A 25380-nucleotide genomic window follows, 5' to 3' on the forward strand; every position below is an offset into this window, starting at 1 on the left:
AATAATAATAATTAGAACAGCAGCCACTTAGAAGAAAATAAATGCCACATCACAGACCACAGGGCCCTGTGTGCCCCACGCCCTCCCTCCCTTTCAGTCCCATCTCCTTCCTTACTGCAGCCCTTCAGTTCCGAGAAGCAGTTGGGTTCTTTTGGGAATTACACTTGCTGTTCCTTCTACCTGAGGAGCTCCTTCACTGGTGCTTTCTTGGCTGGATCCTTCAAGTCTCATCCACAGTCTTGCCTCCTTAGGGAGGCCTTCACTGGCCACAGTGACTAAAGTCATCTCCCCCACTATACCACCTGTTCACACAGGCAATACACATCATCATCTCTCACAGCATGCTATTTATTTCCTTCAACGTTAGGAAACCTAAGTTGTGTCTCCTTGGTACTTGTCTGTCTTCCCCTCTGGACTCCAAGCTCCATGAGGAGGGTGAAGACTATACCTGTCTCATTCACCACTGCAGCCCCAGTGCCATCCTAGCACCTGGCACCTGGGTGCTCAAAACATATTTGTGGTTGAATGATTGGAATATTCTGAGGTCCCAACTTTACCTGAATCCATATCAAGATATTTTATACATAGTACTTAGATATTCTATACTTCATACTTCTAATGTGATAACATATGATCTTCTAGTGGTTCAATTTAACCAAGCTGTGCCGACTTTTCTCAGGCACATGAAGGATCAGAATAAGAAGGTGGCCAACCTCAAGCACAATCAACAGTTGGAAAAGAAGAAGAATGCCCAGTTACTGGAAGAAGTTCGCAGGCGAGAAGATAGCATGGCTGACAACTCGCAGCATCTACAGGTGAGCCCAGTGTTCTCCTTAATCCCTAAAGATTTGGAGATTGACTCTCTTAGAAATGTACTTATTGCTGTGGGAAAACATGCACAGAGATGGTGAACTTGCCTTTGCTCTGAGTCTAGCACTAACAGTGTACTCCCAGGGAACCCAATAGGTCTTTCTGCGTATGGAGCATCATTTTCAAAATGGTGCCCCAAAAAAGCTGATTGTGGTGGAGCCTACTAATGCTGCACAGAGTCTCTTGGTTCCTGTATCATACCTTAAGAGGTAAGGGCTGCATTTATATAGTTGGAAAGAAGCTTAAAACATGAAAGTGTCTTCCTTTTTATTGTTTTGGTGTTAGTAGAAGGGAAATTTGTGCACGTTATCATAGAAGGTATTTGGAAAAGGATGCATTAAGTTGATCTCAGACAGTTTACAAAACTGGTTTTGTTTTCTTCAAAACTCTGAGGCTTTGAGACAGATCATTATTTTGTCTTTTCTGTGGAATATAGTTATCTCTGAATAGATGGCCGTATCTCAGAAACCAACCAACTGACTGAAAACACCAACTTTTCCTCATTAACCATCCCTATTTTTGCAATGGAGTACTCCCCATGTGCTCAATAAAACATTCAAGCTAAAACAGGGCATTTGCTTTGAAGTTCCTTTATTTATTCCAGTCTGCCTTTAAAGAGAACAGTTCAAGTTCGACTTGGCTGGAGTTCATGTTAAATTTTGCTTATTAATTAGCATCTTTCTCCAGTTATATATTAGGTTTCCTCCTTGGAGATAGAAAAAGTTAGATAATTTCAATATGTACGCATAGTTAATCTTTTTAATTGACCATAAGAGAAATAAATAATTATTCCAGAGTAGGAAATATAAGGAAATGCCTTGCACAGAGCATGGCACATGGAGGCTACTTAGTCAATATTAGTTTCTTTTTTCTCTGTGTCCTGGAGGTGCCTTTATGGTGCCAATCAAGCCCCTTTGCATCAATGCCTGATTTGAATGGCACAATAGTAGCATCAGGTCCTTTATTTAGTCCTGGGACCACCTTAAAATGGACTGGTAGCTTATTTGAATCCATAGCTTCATAAATGTTCTTGGCAAATCATAGTCCAGGGGTTTGGGTCTTAGTATCCCCATCAGTCATATGAAATATTGGAATCTACAGACTGAGACAATAATAATTCAAATTTGCAGAACATTTTATTGCCTTGCCAGGGATATATTGTCATTTATTCCTAACAATAACGTTGTTGATTTTACATGGGGTATAACTAGAGTCTCAGAAAAGTTATAAAGTGAGATCCTAGTAAGTGGTGGAGGTAGATCTGACACCAGGTTTTCCTGCCTTCGAGAAATGAGTGTAGAGGAACAGTAACAGTAGTAGGCACCATTTATTGAACTTTTCAATATGCTGGGTACTATGCTACATACTTTATAGCAGCCATTTAGTTCTTATGTCACCTGGGTTAGTCAGGACTCTTAGTTGCAAGTGATAGGAAAACAACAATCTGAACTAAGCCAAAAAGGGAATCTATTGGCTCAATTAACTGAAAAGGCCAAGGGTGGACTTCAGACCTGACTACATTCAGACATTCAAACGATGGCATCAGGAATCTGTCTCCATCCTCCTTACAGGTGTGCTTTGCTCTTTCTTGTCTTGATTCCCTGGAAGGATGTCCACAGTGATGCCAGCAATGGCCACCAGGAGCTAGCCTATCTTCTATGAGTACAGTCACCCTCTTTGAGGAGAAGGGGTTTTTCTGAGTAGTTCTAGAAAAAGTTCAAAGCCTGATAGAATGCATAAATTGGATAGGCCAGGATCAGATCATGTGATCAGCTGGTACCTAGGGGAAATGGGTTAGCCTCACCCAAATCCCATGGGCTAAGAGTGAGGACAGGTGACCTCCCACAAGAAAGACAGGAGTTCTCATCAGAAGGGATTCTGGGCAGGTAAAACCACAGCAATCCTACAGCTAATATACTTTATGGGTAGATTAACTATTATCCCATTTGATATATGAGAAGAAAGAGGCTATGAGAGGTTAAATAACTCACCCTCAACTACTTAGCCAATAAGTGGCAGAGTCAGGACTCAAACCCAGATCTGACTATCTTTAGATGGTGAGAGTTCTGGAGAATTAAAAAAAGAAGGCAAGAAAAATGTGGAATAGCAGAGAGTTTTCTTGGAGTAGCTAGGATTGGAGCTGAATGAGTTTGCCATGGGAGGGACAGCGCAGTAGGGAAGGCCCTCCGGGCGGGAGAAGTATCAGGGAGGTACGGAGGTTGCACAGAGCAAGACACAGTCAGGGCACAAAACATAACAGACCGCTTGATCGTGGTGGCAGTGAGGTAAGTGTTTATCGTTACCTTTCTTTGACTCTGGAGCTAGAATGCCTACGATTCATTCCAAGCTTCAGAATTTACTGGCTGAACATCCTTGGAAGGATTACTTAACTTCCCTAAGCCTCAGTTTCCTCATCTATAAATTGGGAATAATAATTGTATCTATTCCAAAGTTGTGGTGAGGATTAAGGAGTCAATGCATATAAAAAAAATTTAGAATTGTACTTAGCAAAAGTTATGCTCAAAATAAGTGTTAATGGTTAACTGTTATAATAACAAGGAAAAGGTGAAAGAAACATTTTTTAAAAGTGTTGTTTATTATATGCAGGGGTATTTATACAGTTCTGCTTTGATGTGCATTGAGCATCAAAGTTTCTGTCTTATCTATATATAGTAATTTTTTCTTTTCTAAGGACACATCTAGTTATGGAAATTAGTGTCTGGTTTTGGCTCATGAACTTTTGTATAGCAATATTTTTATAAGGGGCCTTGATAACTACCTCATAGACCTATTCATAAAAGATAGCACAGTCTGGAATTGCTTAGTTGCATTCCTGACCACCCCAAATAAAGGACAGCATTTGAAATGCAATAAAAAGTAATCATGATTAATTTTGATGAAAATGTCTCTGGTTAAGGTTAATAGAGAGTGAAACTCCCACTTTCCTGGATTGCTAAACAGATATACTCAGATGCAATAATTACTGCCTTCTGAAGACAGGACTTTCCTTTCTAGGGGCAGTTGATTTTTTTAATATTGCTGTTGTTTTAAGTACTTCCTGTTTATAAGTTAGCCTGATAAGGCCTTTAAGTGCCAGTGAACTGGGATCTGGTTTGGTTGGCTGTTTGGTTGATTGGTTGGTGGCTGTGGGATTGGCACCTACTAAGTTTGATTTATTCTATACCAGTATTTTGTAATGGTTGGACACCCTGACTTAATGATTTCAGCCAAGTATTACATCCAGATAGGTTTTACAAATAGGTATTACATCCAGATAGGTTTTACAAATAGGTATTACATCCAGAAAAATCTCAGGTAGAGTGCTGCCTGTTTATCGTTACTATCGTTATTATTATCGCAATAATAGCTGTTGGATCAGGCTCCAAAGAGAGATCGAAGAGATTCAACCACTTTGTGTGAAAATGGGAGACAAATTTGCATGTAGATAGAGTGACCATGTTATTTATTGTCCAAACCAGGACATAACAGCAATAGGCAAAAACTGGGCCATTTGGATATATAGTCGTGCTAAGAAACATTTCATAAACCCAAACTTTAGTTCTTAAGTTTATGGTTTTATGGCAGGAATTGCAAACTCAAATGCCTTCTGGGTCTTGGCTAGTAACATAAATAAGAAATAGGTTTGCATGTAAGAAAAATTATGATATCTGGTTCTTTCAGCCTATCTTTTATGTTTGTAAATATGTATCAGTTAGCATTTGCCATAATGATGCTGTGTAGCAAATGGCCCCCAAACTCAGTGCCTTTGAAGTGTCAGTAGTTATTCTCACGGATTTTCAGGTTGACTGAGTGGCTCAGCTGCTCCAGGGTGGGCTTGCGTGGGTGCGTGTGCTTCTCGCTGCAGGTCTGTGGGTGGCCGGGGCAGCTCTGTTCCACATGTGTTCATTCTAAGATTCACCGGAAGGGGCATCAGCTACCCAGGGGATGCTCTTCTGATGACAGTAGCAGAGGCACAAGAGGGTAAGCAAAAACATTTCAGGTCTCATAAGGCCTAATCTTAAACTGACACTGTGATTTTCATGCCACCTCATTGACCAAAGCAAGGCACATGGCTGAGCTAATAGTCAAGGGTTGGGGAAGTGTACTTCACCCACGAAGAGAGCATTGTCAAGGGGTAGATACAAGCAGGGCTGAAGAATGGAGACCAATCATTCAAGCTGCTGAAAGAGACAAGGTTTGGAGAAATGTTTCTCTACTGTAAGGAAAGCAATAATATAAATACAATAAAAAATTACAGCTTCAGGGGGCCTTGGTATATGAATAGAATCAAGAATGCTGGAGGGGAACTCACAAGTTCCTGCCTCAGCAAAAGGAGTCAGGACCACTAATTTCTGGCTGAATGTTGCCATAAAGGTGGGCCTGGGTTTGAGAGACCTTCTGATTGTTGTAAAGTGTAAATTTTTATGTGAAATCTATGGGTTTGATAAAGTTGGTTCAATTTTTTTAAACACTCTATGGAACCAATGCAGCACATGTGCAGGTGGATTGCCCATTGGTTCGGAGCCTTTATGGCACAGCCTTGGAGGGTTGTGGGATAGAGCCTATCCCATTGGGCTCACATGGTGTAAATAAAGAGACTAAGGATGCGCCCTAGCTCGCTCAACTGGACCCAGAGAAAACAGATGGCAGTTTAGAGTATTTGCCCTGAATCCTTTTTTTGTTGGAAAATACTTTAACTACCTTGCATTACTGTTTCTCAGAGGAAATACCCACAATCTATAGCAATAGAGTGTTCTTGATTTAACTTCTTAGATTGTTTTTTGGAGAACTGACAAGGAGAACAGGAAGGGATATATAAAGAGCCATGAAGTTGAAATACTGGCCCTTGAGTAAGAGTAAGGCAGAGAACCTCTCTGATCCTCACTTTTTTCATCTTTAAGTGGGGGTCACAATCTCTATCTCCCTGCATGGGTTAAATAAGATGAGGTTTATGAAAGATCACAATCCCTGATCTATGTGGGGCTCTGTTTCTAGAGCTTTCTCCCAGGGAGACTGATAATGAGCTTTTAACCATAGAAGACAGTGACCATTGGGAGTATCGGCCAACAAAGCCTTTGCAGCTATTTTATGCTGATGAGTAACACAGAGAGCTCACACTAGTAAATGAAATTTTCCAATAAAGCATTCAAAAAACATTTGTGGCAATAAGGAAGAAAGAGTAAAACATTTTTCAAGTTATTTTTAATTGCGTGTGAAAAGAAGACGTGAAAGATTGTGATTTTCTTGTACAATTCTGTAGAACTGTTCCCCAGGGCACAGATTGTAGAGCATGATGTTTGTGTCTGGCCTCGGGGCTTTGGGCTTCTGTGTGTCCCGTTAGAGCCCGCATGGAGATTTTTCGACAGGTGTCTTTCCGGAGATTCACACTAAATTGTCATTACCAGAATGGGATGCATTTTTCTCCCCAACCTCTAGCTATTTCTTGCTGAGTAAATATGCCAATTTGAAATCCCAGTGGACAGCTTTGTAGGTTTTGGCTGCATTTTTCCCTGTGCAGCTTATTGAGTTAATGAACTAACATTCTAAGAAATGCACAAGCCAATATTTTATGTTCCTTTTCTGTTGTGTGTCTGCAGAATTCTCTTCAATTTATTGCCTGAAAACTAAAGTCTGTTCTTCTGTGCTTCCGTTTCCAAATTATAGGTTCCCAGGGAACTGTAAAGTTTCTTCTCTGCCAGTGGTTAAACCCAAGTGTGATCAGTTTAAAAAGCAAATGAATGTTCCCATTTATTCTTGTCTTTTTAGTAGAGTTTTAAAAAATAAAAAAAAGCTAGAAAGACAATTTTATCTTTCAATTTGTGCAACTCTGTACATCCATATCTTTTTTCTGAGGGGACTTCCTTTACTTTGCTCCTCCAGTTAGAGTTGGAATCAGCTAAGCGAGGAAGTGTAACAAACAACGTAAACCTCAAAAATGTGTAGGTTTCAGCAAAACATATAGCTCATTATGATGTTCCCAAGCTTTGCTAAGTTACTTCTTCACAGAGGGACATGTATGTTTTAAGCAGCAGTTTTTAAGTCTCGTATCTCTGTGTCCATCTCTCCAAGTCACTGAGTTAAGTTCTCTTTCAATTCCCTAAGCTTAAAATCATTACTTTAACTGTGATCTATGTTCATGTGTTATGGTATACTTCTGAGTACTGCCATTAGAGGAAACCTGACCAGGAGAGTTAAGAGATTCATCGTTGTCAAAACACGTTTATTTAGTTCCTAGTTTTTCATGGCTGTTCGATAGGCATGGTGTAGAGTGATTTAGGAAGGCTCCATTTCAGCCATCTTGTTCAACATATGGAAAGATGAGAAGAGCCATCCTAACATAGGTTTAAAAGAAAAGTCCACATTTGGTCAAATTTTCATTAGAACTTAGTATGATTTTTTTAAAACTACGAAGTGTTTTATTTTGTTTGTCTTGCGATTTTCTACCTTGATGGGTAGAGATTGGGAAGTTCCATTAAGTTGTGGATAAATTCCATTGCGTTGTTAAAATGTGGGCTGAGCCTCATGCAACATTTCCAGACTCTGGTCATGGTTTCAGACGACGAGAAGTATTCAAGTATTTGCTAGTCTGCGGAGGACACAGAACATTGGCGAATAGGACTGAGGGTTAGTACAGAAGTGCCTTCTTTCCTGGGGGATTTATTTTGACATTTGTTTTTCTTTCACACTATAATCCCCCACGAGCCAGAAACGACTTTTGTTGTAGCGGGTCCCTCTAGGCAGTCTCAGAAAAAGCTTATTTGACAATCAGTTTCTAGTAGCCTTGAGTTGAAGTCGTTACTCTTTGTAGTAACTCATAGACTGTCAGCAGTGACAAGGCATCCTGCGCAATGTATTTGGGAACTAACCATTTGTTAGAAATGTTCCAAGAAGCCAAGTGAAATCGTGTAAATAAAACTGTTGTATGTGGAGTTTTTCTTCTTTCCTCCCAATAAAGTATTACTTGTTTTTCCAAATGTGCAGTAACTTGCATATTTCTTCTGAGAAACGTCTTCTGCTTTTTCCTGAGGATTTGTGACCTAATCCTCCACTTCATACAGCCCCTCTGTACAAACACAATATATATCTATGGAAAAGAGAGGTTTACCCTTAATCAAGTGTCGCCTAATCTACCTACTAAATTACCCCCTGGAGACAGAGTGGGGTTCATTATTCTTTTCTGAAGGGTTTTTAGGTTTCGCTCCATTTGTGGCTCTTCGGCAGTCCTCAGGAAGGTGAATGTTTGTTTGTCATAGATTGAAGATCCTGCTGAATGAAATGCAACATATTTGTCAAGTGAAATCATTGTTATTATGGGAGTAGAGTCTTGAATGCTCTGGAATGACAAAGCTGGAGAAGATGGGGGCTGGAAAAAGGAATCTTGTTGGAATGAGACAGCAATCTCATATTCATTTTGAGGGAGGTTGCTAAGGAAGAGCAGACTATTTTTGAAATGTCATCCCATTTTGTGCCTTTTGGTCTTAAAATATAAATCGAAAAGGGAAAGGCAGCCTGTGTCCTACTGTGATCTCCAGTGAGAATTAGAAGCAGACACAGATGTGCTAAAAGGAAGGGTGTGCTTCAGCTCTAAGGAGAGAAGAGAGCTCGCTTTGTAGAGTCTGCCTTTCCTCTGTTGACCTTTAACTCTGGCTTTTTCTGAGGTGAGGTTTGGGCTATAAACTGCAGGCATCATTTTTATATGTTTATTGAAATCCCTGCTGGTGATCAGTTTAGTCAATAATAACAACAACAATGCATCTCAGCCAGAGCCCTGTGTGCCTCTTGAAGTGCTTTAACGGGTGATCTTCATGCTGCATCCTCCCATCGACCTTGAGGATTGGGTGGGGCGAGTTTGTACATCTCCATCTTATAGATGAGGAAACTGAGCCTCAGACCATTGTTCACTGACTCATCCATAGTCATGGGTCTTATTAAAGGCAAAGCTTTGAGGTGGCACCCATGCTTAAGAGTCCTTCCGGTGAAGATCAGACTAAGGCTCAGCTTTTGGACACTGAAGAAAATGCTTTCCTAGGCAGAAGTTTCTAAACCAGAAGATGTGCTTTAAGGAAGTTGTGCCACTGAGAAATGAAAGATTTAAGGTGTGTACTTGGGAGCAGCCAAATGTTTTTCTATTCTGCTTGAATCTGTAGCATGTGCATTATAATTTTCAAAGCAGATGCAATGAAGGCATTACCGAAGAACTCACACTTTGAACGCAAGGGGACTGAGAAAAGAAAAAAATTCTGACAGCACACCTTATTACTTTTTCAAAGGTAAAATTTACATAATAACTCACACACATGGCATTCGGTAATCCCTAGGGGGCAGTCGTGTTCAACATGCATCAAAAGAACCAGTCCAGTTAAACCAGCCCTCCCTAGGCGGGGTAATTAAGGCAGGTTTGCCCTGAGATATGGCTAACAGAGGTTAGTCAGGAGGGCACCTGCAAATCACGGTGCGTGTCACCTCGACATCAATGGGCTCTTTCTAATAGATGTGGGTGTTTCAGCAAATCGCTGCCTAAGGCAGAGACCTGGGCATGGCTAATTTTTAAAAATGTTAACTTTGACTTATGGCTTGTCCAAAGCATTGCGAAGCTGTATATTCAAACACTCTAGATTAAGGAAATGACAATCAATGACATGGGCAATGATTTAGATGGAAATATTGCAAAAAGAATATAAAACTATAAAATCTGTTCCTATTCACTTAATAGTCTCTCCTATAATACGTGTTTGGGAAGTTGGTAATTTGAATTTATGACACTTTTAATTTCTTCGCTATTACACTTTCCTTTTACATCTTACTTATTTATGTTGCCTGGAAAAGCCCTGCAAGGTTAAGCAATCATAGGTTTTTCTTACTAGACAAGCCTCCTGTTTTGCTGATGAGGGAAGTAGGGCCCAGCAAAGGCAAATGAGCTGCCCAAGATCCCAGAGGGAGCTATTGGCAGAGGGGATACCAGATCCTAGGCCTTTTGCATCCTTGTCCAGTGCCGTTTGTGTAGTCCATTGGTTCCATAAGACATGTCTGCCTTCAGTAGGATTTGAACCATTAACCCTCTAGCCCACAGGTCAGGCCTGTGCTCCCTCAGTGCTGGATATTAGATTGACCATCTAAGATGACATAAAATTACCCCTCATAGTAAACTCAGATTTATGCCTGTTTTATAAACAGGATATTCTATCTCCTGTCTCTCTTATGTCTTTAAAATTAGAGTAACTAAAGAAGAAAATGACAAATCGGTGGTGAAGAAAATTGTGAGAACAGACTATGGAACTTAGGACTCTTTGGATGATAAAGAAAAATTGGTTTAAGTTATTTATATCTTTACCACTTTTCCTCCTCCATAAAGGGATGTCACCCCTAAAGAGACTCAGGAAGTCTCTTATCATGGAAAACAAGTGTGGATTGTTTAGACAGTTTAACAATAAGAATGACAGCTGCTGCTTTTTATTGAGCAATGAACTAGGCCAGGGATAATGTCTTTAGTTGAGTTCCCTGGGAAATCGAGAGTCTGAGATTAACATGTAGGAGGTTTATTGGGGGTGCTGTCAGGAAAGGAGGGCAGCAGGACTGGGCACGGGGAAAAGGTGAACTGTAGTGTAGTTAGTTGTAACAAAGGCCTCAGCAGTTCCTGTCAGTTGCTCTGGAGTTGTGGTGGCTATTTGGAGGGAGTTAACCCCAATCTAGAGGAGAAGGCTGGGTCTTGGTAACCCCTTATCAGCAAGTCAGTGGAGATGAGCAACCTCTGGGGAGGGTATAACCTTGGGTAGGACAGCTCTCAGGGAAGGCACATCCCAGGCAGCTGGGAAACGAGTGCCTTCTCAAGAGGGATCTGGGCAGCGCACCACTGCATCCACAGCAAATCTCCCATATGTATGTTGTGCTCACCGCTTTGACACCCATGGCAGACATGTACAGCTGATCTCAGGACTCTTGCCCACCCAGTTTCATAATTCTTTTCCATACAAGCAGCTGTTAAAAACCTATCCTAGTTGGCTAAGTTGCTCTGTATACACACTGACTTGCTTAATCTTCCCAAGAAACTAATGAGGTTGCAGCTATCTTTAAAACCATTCTATAGATGAGAAAGACTTGGTCATGCGAAACAAGAGAAGGAGCTGGAATTCTTTGTCAGGTCTCAGCCATGAGTAGGGCATCCCCTCTCTCCTGTTTGGAACTGTTTCTTTACGTGCTTCAGTTTGGCCACAATAACTATAGTAATGGTGAAGATGATGGTCAGGTACTCCTAAAACAGATGAGAAAGTTAGGTGGCATAAATTTGGGTGAGGAGGCTTCACGTGGGCTTTTTGGGGAAGTGGATAAGCTTCTTTCAACTGAGATAGACCGAAATGCTATTTCTTTTTTTACATGCCAAAATTTCTAAACTTTAAGAATGAAATGCTCCTTCAAGCGTCTGAGGCTCTCCCTTCAGTTCATAAGGCAGTCCTGCTGATGCTTTCTGAGGACTTTTACATGCCAGGCGCTGTGCTCCCTGCTGGGACTTAACAATCAGTAAGGCAGGATTTTTTACTTCGAATGTCTCAGGGTCTTTTCTCCTGACTAAAGTTGTCTTTCCGAGCGTTTGATTTGCAGCAGCTTCTGTAAGTAAACCAGAACGTGTATTCCTGGGCTGCTGCTTAGTCTGGCGGAGAAGACTGTTTAAAGGAGGTAACTAACAACGAGGATGTGTCTGCAGCTGGAGGCTTGGCTCTGGTGAGCCGGAGCAGAAGCTTGCAGATGGCCTTCTGAAGCACAGCTCTGCAGCAGGCCTACACGTGTCAGAGTAGGTGAAGGATGAGGGTACCAAGGGAGTGCAGAGGCTAGGTTCCATTCTAGGCTCAGTCACTAATTAGCTATGTGACTTTGAGCAAATGATTTTTTTTTTAATTGAGGTTATGATAGTTTACAACCTTGTGAAATTTCAGTTGTACATTATTATTTGTCAGTCATGTTATAGGTGTACCACTTCACCCTTTGTGCCCATCCCCCACCCGCCTTTCCCCTCGTAACCACTAATCTGTGAACTTTGTCCATGTGTTTGTTTATCTTCCACATATGAGTGGAATCATACAGAGTTTGTTTTTATCTGTCTGGCTTATTTCGCTTAACATAATACCTTCAAGGTCCATCCATGTTGTTGTGAATGGGACAATTTTATCCTTTTTTATGGCTGAGTAGTATTGCATTGTGTGTGTGTGTCTATATATATATATATATATATATATATATATATATACACACCATACCTTCTTTGTCCAGTCATCACTTGATGGTCAGAGCAAGTGATTTTTTTGGTCTCTGAGCCTGTTTTCTCATCTGCAAAATGAAAGGCTTGTATTGGGGTAAGGCCCTTTTCAATTCTGAAATCCTGAAGTCGTGAGACTAACTGAAATATACATACATGTGAAGATTTAAAAACACCATCCAAGATGGCAGCTCCTGGACCAAGTGGGGTTGCTACTGCCCAAATAGAGCATTCATGTCAGTGGCAAGGATGTCTTCCAGTTGGGAATTCAGGAAAATGGGGTAATTGGTCTCTTTCAGTACCAGCCCAGTAATATATTATCTGGCTTTAAATATAATTTGTTCTAAAAATTCTTTCTGTTCTCTATCTGAAGTGCAAGGTCTGCCATTTTGAGAAAACTTTTGTAATGTGCACTAAAACATGGCTTTTTTTCTTTAGTCGGTTATAATAATACATCCTCTAATTGTTACTTTGTTTGGTATAAGATAAAGATTAGAACTGTGACAGTCTGGACACAAGATACACAATACAGGAACTCCTCAGAATTGAACCACTTGGGTTACAGATTTATTTCTTAAGGGCAGGAGCTATGTGGCTTTTAAATGTAATTGTTAGCGAAGTAGACTATTATTTTAATAAGCCACTATGTCAATAGGAGCTATTTTTTCCCCTCAACTGTGTGGGTCATAGTGAGCTGTGGGAAAATAGAAAAGAGACTAATTTGACAAAAACCGGGTTGATATTATCTAGGTTTGCATTTCCCAAAGCATGTTTATCAAAATGAGCTTCTATGAGATACTATTAGAAAAAAGGGTTCCATTTGTCAAAGGCCTTTGGAAAACAATACATACTCTATCCTTCACTTGGAGAATCACTGTGCATATTAGCGTATTAAAAACTCTGAGAAGTCCTGTGGTCGAGAGAACTGTTTACTGTTCTTTAATCCAAAATTTCTCCAAATCATTTGACAAAAGAAGTCTTTATTTTTTTTTCTGGAACACCTATTAACATTGCAAATAGCTAGTATTTTGTGCAACTTGGGTAAATGCTGATCTAGGCAATTCATAGTGCTGATAACTGAGATGTGCAGTCAGCTCTTTGATTAGGGTGTAAGGTTGAACAAACTCTGCAGTGACACTTTATTAAACGTAGTATTATCTTTGCTGAATAAGAATTCACCTGGGCATCTTGCAATAGCTTTGTACATGCTACTTGATTAAAAAACAGTTCTGTCCAAATGATTGGCCAAGAAATTTCTACTTCTGGTATCCTTTAAAAAATTGACCTTATTAAAGAAGTTGACACGAAGCAAACTTGAAAAATGTTTATGACAAGCATAGTAATATTTCCTTCTATCACTTCTTGGACTTTGGGATCTGCACTGACTTTGGATTATAAAGTCGCATTATGCTATGCCCCAAATCCAAATTTGATAAAGAATGTTTTGGAGGAAGATGTAGAAATTATTTCAACCTTAAAATTTAAAATTGAATTTTTCAGGTATCCATTGTTAGTTCTCACTTGGATGCAGTTTTGCCCTCTTCCTACTAAAGCAGTTCATTGGCAGTGTGGAGTATAGCGCTTTAGGTCCTTGTTATGCTGTCAAAATCAATTATACGGGTTGGAAATGAAGCACAGAGCGTCCCTGTGTCATTACCAGCAGGCTTATTTTTATTTTGGTTTTACTTTTTTGGCTGTGAAAGGATCCTTATGAGAAATTAGAAAACCGCAAATTTGAAAATGTTAACAGTTGAACGATATAACCTTGAATGTACGTCTCCTGGATCATAATTTGGCCTATAATTTCTGAATGAACTGCACCTCTCTTAACCTGGCTTAATGATGGCTTTGCCCTTTTACTCATCTTACAAGATTATTTTCCACCTTACTCTAAATGGAGGATTAAGGCCGTACTAGACTGTGGCTTGGTTCACCTGGATAAAGTTTCACTTCACAAGAATCACCACCACGTGTACACTGGAGTCCAATGTTTGAGACCAAGGTAGTAGTTAGAATTGTATCTTTAGGGGCTGTGAAGTCTGGAAGATATCTTACAGGTGGTGGGAGGGCCCTCTTTTCAGTTGTAACAGATTCTGTAATGTTTTTAATTCTCAGAGCTTATTTTTTTCCCCATATAAAAATAAGGTCATATGTCTGTGTTTTAAATGCTTATGAAACGAAAGTTTTGTTCATGTATTCATTCACTTCACAGCCATTTGTCTCAGGCTGTGTAGTAACCTCTTGGTTGTCTGAGACCAGGTTCTTGCTTCTCCCTCACTCTATCTAATGGGCAGACAGAACCATAGACATAATCATAATATAAGACACACTAGGAGATGGGGGAATAAAGCCCAAAGAGACTTTTTTTGTGGGTTGAACTAAGGTGTAGCAGTTCAAGTTCAGAAGATGAACATTCTAAGCAAAGGCAGCCTAAGTGTTTCCACCAAGGCAGCGCCTGCAGCTGTTTTGGGTTCTCCACAGATGTTTCCAGGCTGAGGGCTGGACCCCTTCCCTGATTCTGTTGAGCACTTCCTTCCATCATTTATGAGTCAGGAAGTATCATCGTATATGCCCGAATATAAGCCACCCTGATTGTAAAACCACCTATATTTCTCAAAGAGAAATTTCAAAAATTGTTTTGAAATTCAAATATATAAACTTATAGGGATATAGATAAAATAGTCAAGATATCTACTTATGATCTTTACTTTGTTTAGTTACATTTAAAATCACTTATTGCGCAACATGTCAGAGTACTTTTTGCCACTCTTGTATTTCATGGCACAATCTGCCTTGAACTCTCCACAAGCATCCTCTACCTGAGAGTCAGTGGCCGTCTTGGAAGGGCTTTTCCATCTTCTGGTGTAGTCTTCCTAGCCCAGTCAGCTTCACCTCTGAGAGGTTTGACTCCACTACTTTGGGTGCCTATATGTGAGCCACTCACTGGAGTCTTGCACAAAGCCACAGACAGCCATTCATGTAGCATTAGCAGGATTTGCTTTACAATTTTTGGGTAGCTGTAAATATCTTTTATCTTTTTATAATGCAGAGTTGTAGTTGCTAAGGTGTGTTTTTACCACCCTGGTTAAGATCGTGGGCTCCTAGGTTGACTCCTCATGTTGCCGCTTGCTAGCTGTGTGATGGAAGACGACTTGTTAAACTTCTGTATCTCAGGTGATAGTACCCATTTCCTAGGGCTGTGGTCATTTAGATAATAGCACCCAGCACAGAGCAAGTGTTGGCTAGTGCCGTGATGATGCTGATGAGGGTGCTGATGATGTCATGTTGTTCAGCATTTACACTGGTGAGGGCTCCTCAGAGACCTTACATAAGCTGCAGCACCCTGTGTGATTGGCCCTGGTTTTCTTTGGGACACCTCCTCTCCTCCTGCTGTCACCCTCACTCACTGCTTCAGCATACCAGTCTCCAAGCCTCCCCTGCCCTTGAGTCTTGGATCTTGCTCTTTCCTTGACTAGAACCTTCTTTCTTCACATACATGTGTAACTTCTTCACTTTGTGCAGGTCTCTGCTCAAATGTTATCTCTTCAGAGAGGCTTTCTCTGAATGTTCTTTCTAGTTAGTTGTTCTTGTCGTTCTTTATGTCCCAACCTTACTTTATCTTTCTTCATCATGCGTATCGCAACCTAAAAATAATAATGTACAGTTATTTGTGTACTTGTTTCCTAGCTGTCTTTCCCATGAGCACATGGGACTTTGTCCATCTCCCTCACTGTAATGTAGGACTCTCTTTTGTGTCCAGAACAGGGTTGGCCCAGGGTAGGCATTCAATAAATATTTCTGACTAACTGAATAAATAAATTATTATAAGTGAGCAGAATGGAAAATAAGCTCCCATAGCATTTCTGTGGATTGGAATCAGCTGCCTGGCACACAGTGGAGAAGGACTGGGGAGCTGTGTCCAGGAAGGAAGAGAAGAATGCCAACACTGGTCAGCAGTATGTGCTGGGGGCTAGGGAGAGAGCAGGGGGCTGTGGGTTTTGAATGGGACTTGATGGTGACCTCCTTGGAAGTGAAGACCTGTGTCTTATTCAGCTCTGTTGTGTCAGTGCCCATAGGTAATAAGATAATAATAATAATTTATTATTAATAAATGTGGGATAAATGGATGGATGAATAATCAGATTGGCTAACCATAAATAGAGGGTGCACCATCTAGATCTGTCATGAGGTTTGTTTGGACAGGGCATTCCTGCAAGAGGCATTCTTGTTCTCACTTGAAGATGTGAGTCTTTAGAGATCTGCCCTGGTTGTTTTTCCTTTCTTGTTTGAGCTGCAGGGGGCACCCGTTCTCACTGGAAGCTGCCTGGAGTGGCTGTCAGAGCAGGGAGAGGCAACATAACAAGGTGGCCAGAGGAAACTTAATTCTCACCCTGCACTCAGAGCGACTGCTGTGTGGGGCAGGCACCCCGTATGCACACATTTAGGAAACACAGTCTGCCGACTGGAAACATCTGGAGAAAGGTGGCAAAATGAGCAGCAGACCCTTAGAGCAGGTTTCCCTTTGTGTTTTAGTTCTCCAGTGAAGCGGCACTTTTGTGAGTGTTTAGATCTTTGACTTGGTAACTGTTGTATGAGTAAAGAATTTTGTCATTAGCAAAGAGTTTGTTGGTTGTTTAATTGACAGATGGGTGGAGTCGTTGAGTCATTCACAACCGTGCACTGGGCACCTGCTGTGTGCTGGCCAGCATGCAGAGAGCGCTGAGTCTGTGTGAGCATGATGGCTACGTCACTACCACCATCTTAAACAGTCCAGTTTTGGACACTCACGTTTCCAAATGGGTGTTCCCCTTCTCAGCCGTCACCCAGTGGAGCTTGTGTACATTTCCCAGCATGGCAGCTGTTACTCAAAAGATTTCCAGAGCTCTTCTGTCCACCTATAAAGCCACACAAGAGACCTTACTCTTTTGTAATCACAACGTGTTCTTTCGCAAAACCAGTTTCCTACTTTAATCAGCAGCCTTATTCCCCAGACTTGATTCTAAAAGACATGTGGCTATAAAATTATGCCACTGGCATGATACTTTGTCGCAAAAATGTGCCAGCCTCTGAAGATGGTTCCAAAGGTGAGCTTCCCAAAATGTCTTGGAGAAAAGGCTGCCTCTTTGGAATAAGTAACAACCTGCAAGTTGGCTACTTAGAATGAGGATGATATGTATGGAGACGGGAATGTTCTGGCATATTTTATAACCTTACCTTTTTTCTTTCAGACCACATTATTTTATTTTGAAGTGAAGCAAGCTAGTTTTTAGGCATCATATAAATAGTACACCGATTGAGTTTCGAACTTTTCAGATGACTGCTTCTATACCGTGAAAGAGTTGAAGTCATTGACAACCACACAAAAACTTTGTTGCCAAAATTACGTCGACATGACAGTGTGGATGACACTGACTTCTTGGAGGCCTAAATTAGCCAAAAAATTCTCTGAGTTCTTCCCAATTTGTTTTCTTTATCTAGATCTGGTTTTTGTTCCTTTCCCGTTTCCCATTTCATAGGGCAGGCTGCATATCAATGGCTGTCACTTTTTACTCTTTAATCTAGAGTTACATAGGCCTGGAATCCATTTTTTCTTCTACCACTTTTCAGTTGTGTGATGAGATTTCTTATTCTTGCTGTGCCTCAGTTTTCTCGTCTTTAAAATGGGGATAAGAAGACTGTCTACCTCATAGGTTTATATGAATCAACGACATCTCAATATAAAGTCATTATCACACTTCTCTGTGCATAGAATGTGCTCAGGGAATGATAAATACAGTTCCTTTTGCCATCATCATCATTATTGCCGTCTAGCATTGACCAAATAATCAGTCATTTTCTGGTACAATTGATTGAGGCCATTGTTAATTTTAGGTTTTCTGTTACACTTTCAGTTCCTTGGGTTATACTGTATTAGATTTGCATGCCTGTTCTGGTAGTTTAGCATTGATTAGGAGAAAAATCCAAGATTTATGTTTCCGTGTACTTTTTCCCAGCATCGTAAATTTTTAAAACTTTTCTTAATGTTTGGCAGCAAGCCATACCCTTATTGTTTGAGCACACATGCACATATGGTATATATGCATATCTATGGATATATATACACACGTATGTATATCCATTCCCAGATTGTTTTATTTTCTTGCCTTGAAACATCATAGCCTCCTTCCTTCTGCTTGCTGGCGTTAGATGACTATATTTTCCACCTCTAAATTAAACACCCGAAGAATTTGACACATAGGCACCAAGTGGTAGCCTTTAAAAAGCCACTGACTTCACACAGACAGATACTTGAGACAGAAAGCCCTTTCTTCTTTGTGCTCACTTGGTGTCTGGCTTTACCTGGTCGGGTGAAGTGAACTATGAGTAGGTTGAGCTAAATATGGCCTTGCGTACCCACGCGCAGGAGGTGGGCTAGGGGTTCCCGTAAGCTGAGAGGCTGGACACCGTCTCCAGGCTGGAGGCCACAGGGGTGAGGAGACTGAGGAGGAAACGGCACGGCTCCTGTGGCCAAGCGGTTTGCCTGCAGTTGGTTTGCGCCACAGAGCGCCCTCCAAAAGGACTTTGACGACTACCTGGTTAATTTGATTGATGCTATGGGGCGTGGGAGGGAGGCAGGACCCCTGAAGAGTATTTATAATGCCCTGCACATACAGGCTGCAGAGGCAGCCATAAAACCAAGCTAAACATAAATTCTAGCTATGAAATACATTTTAGAAGTGCTCTGTATACTTCCCTGTTGGAGTGCATGCAGCTATTATTATTCTTTCTTCTCATTTTCAAAGGATTTTGTTTGCCATCTTTATTGTTGCTTAAAGTTTGCAATTAAAACTTCACCTACCCAAACCCACGTACGGCTGTTTTGCTGAGAAATTAAGGTTCTTTTCCTTGGCTTTATCTTTGCATAGAGGGCAGATTTTCTTCCTTTGTAGCCTGAAGGTTGGCGTTTGTGATCAGGCACTGTTATTTTCTTTCTTCTTCATAGTAATTAGTAAGAGCATTTTTACTGGCCAGGACAATGTATTAATTACTTGCTTTTCCATGGTTCTCTGTCAAAAGGTATGTGTATCTGAAGATAAATCGCCTCATTCCAGCCGGGTATTTACTGAAAAGAATTCCAGGATGGTTCAGTCATCAGGATGATCTGTAATTTTCAAAAGATTTTACCATAGTTGTGAGCAGAAAATGAGGAATTGGACAGTTGCTTTGCTGAGTGTTGAATGAGTTGGGAATATATTTTAAGGGACACCAAAAGGGGGAAGAAGGCTAATGGTGGAATGAGAAATATGTGACATTTAAACTCAGACCTGAAGGAGGAGCAGGAGCCAGCCAAGAGATGGGGGAAGAGCATTGCAGATAGAGGGAACAGCGTGTGCAAAGGTCCAGAGGTGAGAATGGGCTTGGCTTGTCAGAGAAATAACAATACACACAATGTGGAATTATTTAAAAAAATAATATATATCTCCTGGGGTTGTTGTAAAGATTAAATTTGATGGAGTGCATTAAATACTTAGTCCCAGGCACATGGTAATAATAGATGTCAAAATAATAACATCATTATTGCCTTCATCTGCTTTAAAGTTCTTCCCAGCACATAGCAGTTCTTAAAAATACTTTAACAGACATAAAAGGAAAGGAGTATTATATTTTTAGTGACTACTTAGACCTTTTTTCCCCCAAGTTGTCCATCATCCAAAGTTTTCTCGGGCCTTGCTTTCCTTAGACATACTCTGTCTTCAACAGATCTGCTTTGATTCATGAATGGAGACAGGCAAATGGAAGTTGGATATGAAATATTTATTGCAGCGATGAGAACTTACAGAAACATGGGAATAAACCTGTAAATTTCTCTATTTACAGAAATCCGGATGATTGTTATTCCTTAGTTAAGTTGTAGAGTCAAAGAGGGTGAGAGCTTAAAAGAAAAAGCAAAAATGTTTCCTTCAGTGAATACAAAAACAGCTAAAAATACTTGCACAGCTAATGAATTTATAACACCTTTGAATCCATCACTCATGAAAGGACATAGAACTTTCTAGCTACCCTAGAAGCCCTCCAAGGGATCCTTCTCAAACCAACTCATTTCTTTCCCCCCAAAATAACCACGCTCTTCTTTCTTCTAGGTAAGTATAGAAGTCTTACTTCTGTTACTGCCTTGCTTTCCTTTATAATTTTTCTTACCCAATTGTGTATCCCTACGTATTATATATTAGCATTGTCAACTTTTTTGTCTATTTTAAAGCAAGCTTTAAAACTTCCGCATTGGAGGAACTAGAATGAAATACAAGTGGCCATGTAGGGAAGACCAAAAGTCAGCAGAAAAAAACCTGCAAAACTTGGACTCTACCAGGTTTAGTGGGAGGAGGAAGATTCTAGGAGAAATTGAGGAGGGCAGGGAGGTGCCTGGGAGGGGTGTGGCTGGCTCAGAGCCCCTTCCCAGGAGAGTCCCTTCCAAGTCTTGCCTTGGAAACTTGGAAACTGTGCACAGCAGGATGGCAGCAATGAGTAGGGGATTTTAGGGGGAGTTGTTGGTTTACACTAGTCTGGAGTTCCTCCTGCGAAAGAGTCACAGCCATTTCCCCAGGGCCTGAGGCTCAGGGGAGCAAGATCAACAATCAGTGGATAGAAATAATGAGAGAAAGTTAAGAGTGGGAGCCTCCCTCTGTTGGCTGAGGAAGAGGGACCCTGGGCAAGAAGATGGGGAGGGAACCAGAGGTTGACTGTCCACCACAGCAACAAAGGGTTGGTGGAACTCCCTGGGGTGGATCGTTCCCTATGATCTTTAAGAAGAGAAAGGAATTGGGTAAGACAAGGCCTAGTTCTGAGAAGTTACTTTGAGATTGTGCTTTTCTTTTTTTTGTTGTTGCTGAGGAAGATTCACCCTGAGCTAACATCTGGGCCAGTCTTCCTTTATTTTATATGTGGGTCATTGCCACAGCATGGCTGATGAGTGGTATAGATCTGCGCTAAGGATCCAAACCCATGAACCTGGGCCACCTTAAGTGGAGCATGCCGAACTTAACCACTAGACCATGGGGCTGGCCCATGTGCTTACTTTTTTAACTTCTCTATTATGTGCCATTTTAAAAAACCATGCTCAGACTCTTTATTAACATAAAATCTGAGGCAAACTTAAAAGGAGTTTTGGGTTCCTTTCAGAAGAGCCAGGAAGCTCTGGGGAATAGTTTTGGAACATGGCCCTTCGGGGTCTGGTGGGAGAGGAGCCAGTATCTGGGAAAGCTACTGCTGAGGCAGCCCCCAAGTGATCTGACAGCAAGGGAAGGACGGATAGGGATCCAGCTTGGAACTGGGTTGTCGTCCATTCCGTGGGGTGTGTATTGGGCATCTGCCTTTCAATTCTGGCATTGTTAGTAACTACATAAAAAAATTTCTATACACCTGAAACTATTATAATATTATTTGTCAATTATACTTCAATTAAAAACTTTTTTTTTATGAAAAGGATTGGGAACTTCCCTGGAGGCAGTTAGTTACTTGAAAATATTTACTAAGCTTCCCCGTGAGTGCCAGGCACTGCACTAAGCATTGTGTATTCAACAAGCAATAAGATTGCTAGACCCCATCCTCATAGAGCTGCCTTCCAGGCATGAAGACTAACATTAAACAGGAAATTAATGGTAAGCTCGTTGAGTGCTATGGAGGAGAAGCCTGTGGGAAGACCCCATGGGCCGCCGAGCTGGAGGACCTGGCTGGAAAGGCCCATGATGATCTTGTTTAACCTCCTTATTTTTCAGATGTAGAGAGGGAAGGCGAGAGAGTAAAGGATGCCGTATTCAAGGGAATGTGGTTAGCTAGTGATAGAGCCAGAGTTGAAACTTGAATTTTACTTGGGTTCAACTGTTGCACAGTCGAGGCAACACAGGTATGTTTCACAGTGTGGAACTGTTAGATCAGGAGTCTGTTTGTGAGAGTAATTTATTTCAAACCTTGATAATTACATAGAATCCTTGCGTGTCCTCCAATTTGTAGCTTTTGCTCTCCTAGCTTTTGTAAAATGTTCCATTAGGGCAGCAGTCGAAATGTAGAAGTCAGAATCCTGGTTCTTGGTTTGAATTTAGACACGACTTATAGTCTTTGAATTACCCTCAAGGAACAGATTTTGCTCAGTCCCTGGACCTTTTACTGCTCGTTTTCGTTTTTTCTGAACCGATATATATTTTTGAGTTTCATTACCTAAGATTTGTGGTGCTTTAAGTGTCCAGCAATTCTATGTCATTTTTCCATAATAATCTGAAAAATGCTTAATGATGTGTACACTGCTTAAGACAACTTGAAAATATTTGAAAAGTTATAGGGATAACAAGAATTTATAAACCTAAACGGTAAGTAGATGCCCACCCACTCCATTCTTTTTTCTGGATGGGTAACTTGAAATATATACTTACTAAAATTTCTTCCATTGTTTAAAAATGCTGTGTCTAATGAAATACTACAGGACAGAAAGTGTTCATCTGAGGCATAGTGTGGTTGTAAAACACCCAGACACACGTGTGATATACATTTTATAGCTTTGTGTATTTTGCAGGCAAAACATTGAAACATTGTAGAAATACTACCATGTACAGTGAAACTTGCTTTAATAGGAGCATCTTATAGCCTTTCATCTCTGCTGGACTTTTATTTATATGTGTGTAATTATGATTTCTAGTACTCGTCAGCAGGATATTTCCAAACTTGGTTTTGTCTTTACATCTTTCCTTGTTGGAAACTTTTTCCAGATTGCCTGTTTTCTCAGAGAGTGATTTTCTCTGTATTTGGAAAGATCCTATTGGGGTGTGATGTCACCTGGCCTCACAGGATACAGACTGGCCATCTGCCCAGCTGTCCAGGCCAGAAATCTGAGAGTCACCCTCAGTTCCAGCCTGTCCCTCGCATCCCCCAATCCTCACATCTAATTGCTCACCAGGTCCTACTGGTTTTAGCCTGTAATATTTCTTGAATCTATACCCTCCTTTCCATCTCTTCTATCCCCCACCTTTGTTCTGATCTTCTCTTGCTTGGATTATATGATGGCTTCCTGACTGGCCCCTCTGCGTCCAGCCTGATTCTACTCTGACAAACTCTCTACATTTCATCATCACTGCCTATCTAATGCCTTCAACATCTCTGCCATTGTGCAGGATAAGTTCTGTGCTCTTTATTGGGACATTTAAGGCCTTCCATTGTCTTGCCCCAGCCTAACTTTCAGCCTCATTTTGCACCGGAACCTGCCTCCAGCTTTAGAGTCTGGTAACACTGAGTAGACCCACTCCCTAGACACATACTCTGTCCTTCCTCTCCGCTGGACCTTGGTCCCTGTGGTTCTTCATGTTTAGTATGCCCCTACTCCCGTTTGTCTTCCTCAATTAATTGCTGCTTATTCTCACATCCCTCAACTTATGTGCCAACTTCTTGAAAGAGCTACGCATTGTTCCTGTAGACTGGCTTAGGTGTTGATCTTTGTGCTTCCATAATTGTAGTCACAAGTCACAGATTTTCTGCCTATCTCTTCCTCTGCATTCCTGCCTCTCCCCACCAAGTACCTTTATCTCTTTCAATCCCTCCTTGCATTGAAGGAAGACCATCAAATACTTGTTGGGATTAGGGATTTTTCTTCCCTTTATTAGATGTCATATTTCAGTCAGAAGGCAGATTGTCCGGAATTTGCATTCTTGCTTAACCTTGTGTGTAACCGGCATTTGGATTCCCACTCTAAATACAAGAAACAGACAGACCTTAACTAGCTTGCCTGAGGTCAGTGAGCTACGGCGGCTGGCCCAGGATGGAGCTACGCTAGCTCTGACCTGCTCCATACTTACCCTGCTATATGTAATTGTGATTGAGCAGAATTTGTTGTAAGTGGCAATGGATGAAATAACCTTGTCTTAACTTTGAACCTGCTTTGCATCCTTGTCCAGGACGGTCTAAGGATATCACTTTCTCTACTATCCTTAGGAAGATAGTATAGCCCATAACCAAATTGAACCCTAGTGACATCAAACTCACACACAGGATCCAAGAACACCTACAGACAGTCGTTACTTTGGATGGATTTGAATACCATATTCCAGTGCATCCAGCCTTTGAGGATGGGTGGAAATTGGGGAGTGGCTCTCTGCTCAACTGATCCACCCCTCAGCCTTTCACTGGGAGAAGGCCCTTAGTTCTTGACTTTTAGTTCTCAACTCTACATGTACCACCTCCTGCCCCCCAAGATATCAGCCCTCTTGGATCCTCTTTCTTTGCCCCTCTCCACCTCCTGCTTGGTGCTCTGCCTTCTGTGCCAGTTGTCCTTCATTCAACTATATGGGGGGGCGGGTAGGAGGCAGCACTTAGGTGGGGATACAAATGGCTTTAAATTCTGAAAGTAGATAAAAGGAAAGAGGAAAGAGACGCTCAGAGAGATCTGGATTAATGATGGAATATGTAGGACACTGGTTAGCAAACTATGGCACACAGGCCAAGTCCCACCTGCCATCTGTTTTTGTAGTTTCATTGGAACACAGCCATGCCTCTTCATTTATGTATTGTTTATAGTTGCTTTCATAGGGTAGAGTTGAGTAGTTGCAACAGAAACTGCAGGGCCAACAAAGTCTAAAATATTTACTATAATCTGGCCATTTACAGAAAAAGTTTGCCAACCCTTACTTTAGAAGATAGTGAGGCCTTTCATAACGAGAGGTTTAATTGTACTGGTGTATCTCCTTTTTATTATTATGCTACAAGAATCTCTGTTTCTCTGGCCATTGAGTTGTATTACCCAAGGTTGTTTTCTTATACCCTGGCCCTTTATGTGAAATGGCCCTTTACAGACAGTGAAAAGTCATGGACAGAGATTGGGAAAAAACTGTCTCCTTACATCTATAATCTATCCTCAGCTTAATTGTAACTGGTTTTTAATGTGTAAGATTTTATTTTGTGTAAAAGTAACTAGATTGCCACCTAGACCACTATGGCAAATAGATTTCATTTTGACAGATAGCTCTGATTAATTGGTGGCTGCCTGAAACCTGTTTTGGGAAGGATTATGAAGTCCCAGGGGCCTCTGCACAAAGCAGTGCTATGATTGCTTAGCAATGTGCATAGGGGAAAATTGATCCATTTGTCTTAAGCTACCACCTTCTTCTCAAAGCAGGAGAAAGTTTAAAGGCATGAATGACTGTGGTTCAGTCCACCACAGCCTAGCCTTGATCTGATGCTCACTAAAAGGAGAACCTCTGTAACCCAGAACCATCTTATTTATAGCCCAGTAAGGAGCTGCAAAA

The 25380-nt window shown here is 41.1% G+C and overlaps 1 protein-coding gene across 31 annotated transcripts in view; it reads left to right on the forward strand.

Moving 5' to 3' along the window:
* Window positions 1-25380, forward strand: part of ERC2 (ELKS/RAB6-interacting/CAST family member 2) — a 904450-nt gene that overhangs the window by 481046 nt on the left and 398024 nt on the right. For all 31 annotated transcript variants that reach the window (XR_011426862.1, XR_002800567.2, XR_011426853.1 and 28 more), the window contains one exon: window positions 680-815. Coding sequence is in view for 16 of the 31 variants with exons in the window: in XM_070237383.1 (XP_070093484.1) it covers window positions 680-815 (136 nt within the window). In the remaining 15 variants the exon portion in view is untranslated. The remainder of the gene's footprint in view (window positions 1-679; window positions 816-25380) is intronic.

This window comes from Equus caballus, chromosome 16, assembly GCF_041296265.1.
Source record: "Equus caballus isolate H_3958 breed thoroughbred chromosome 16, TB-T2T, whole genome shotgun sequence".
In the NCBI taxonomy this organism is placed as follows: Eukaryota; Metazoa; Chordata; class Mammalia; order Perissodactyla; family Equidae; genus Equus; species Equus caballus.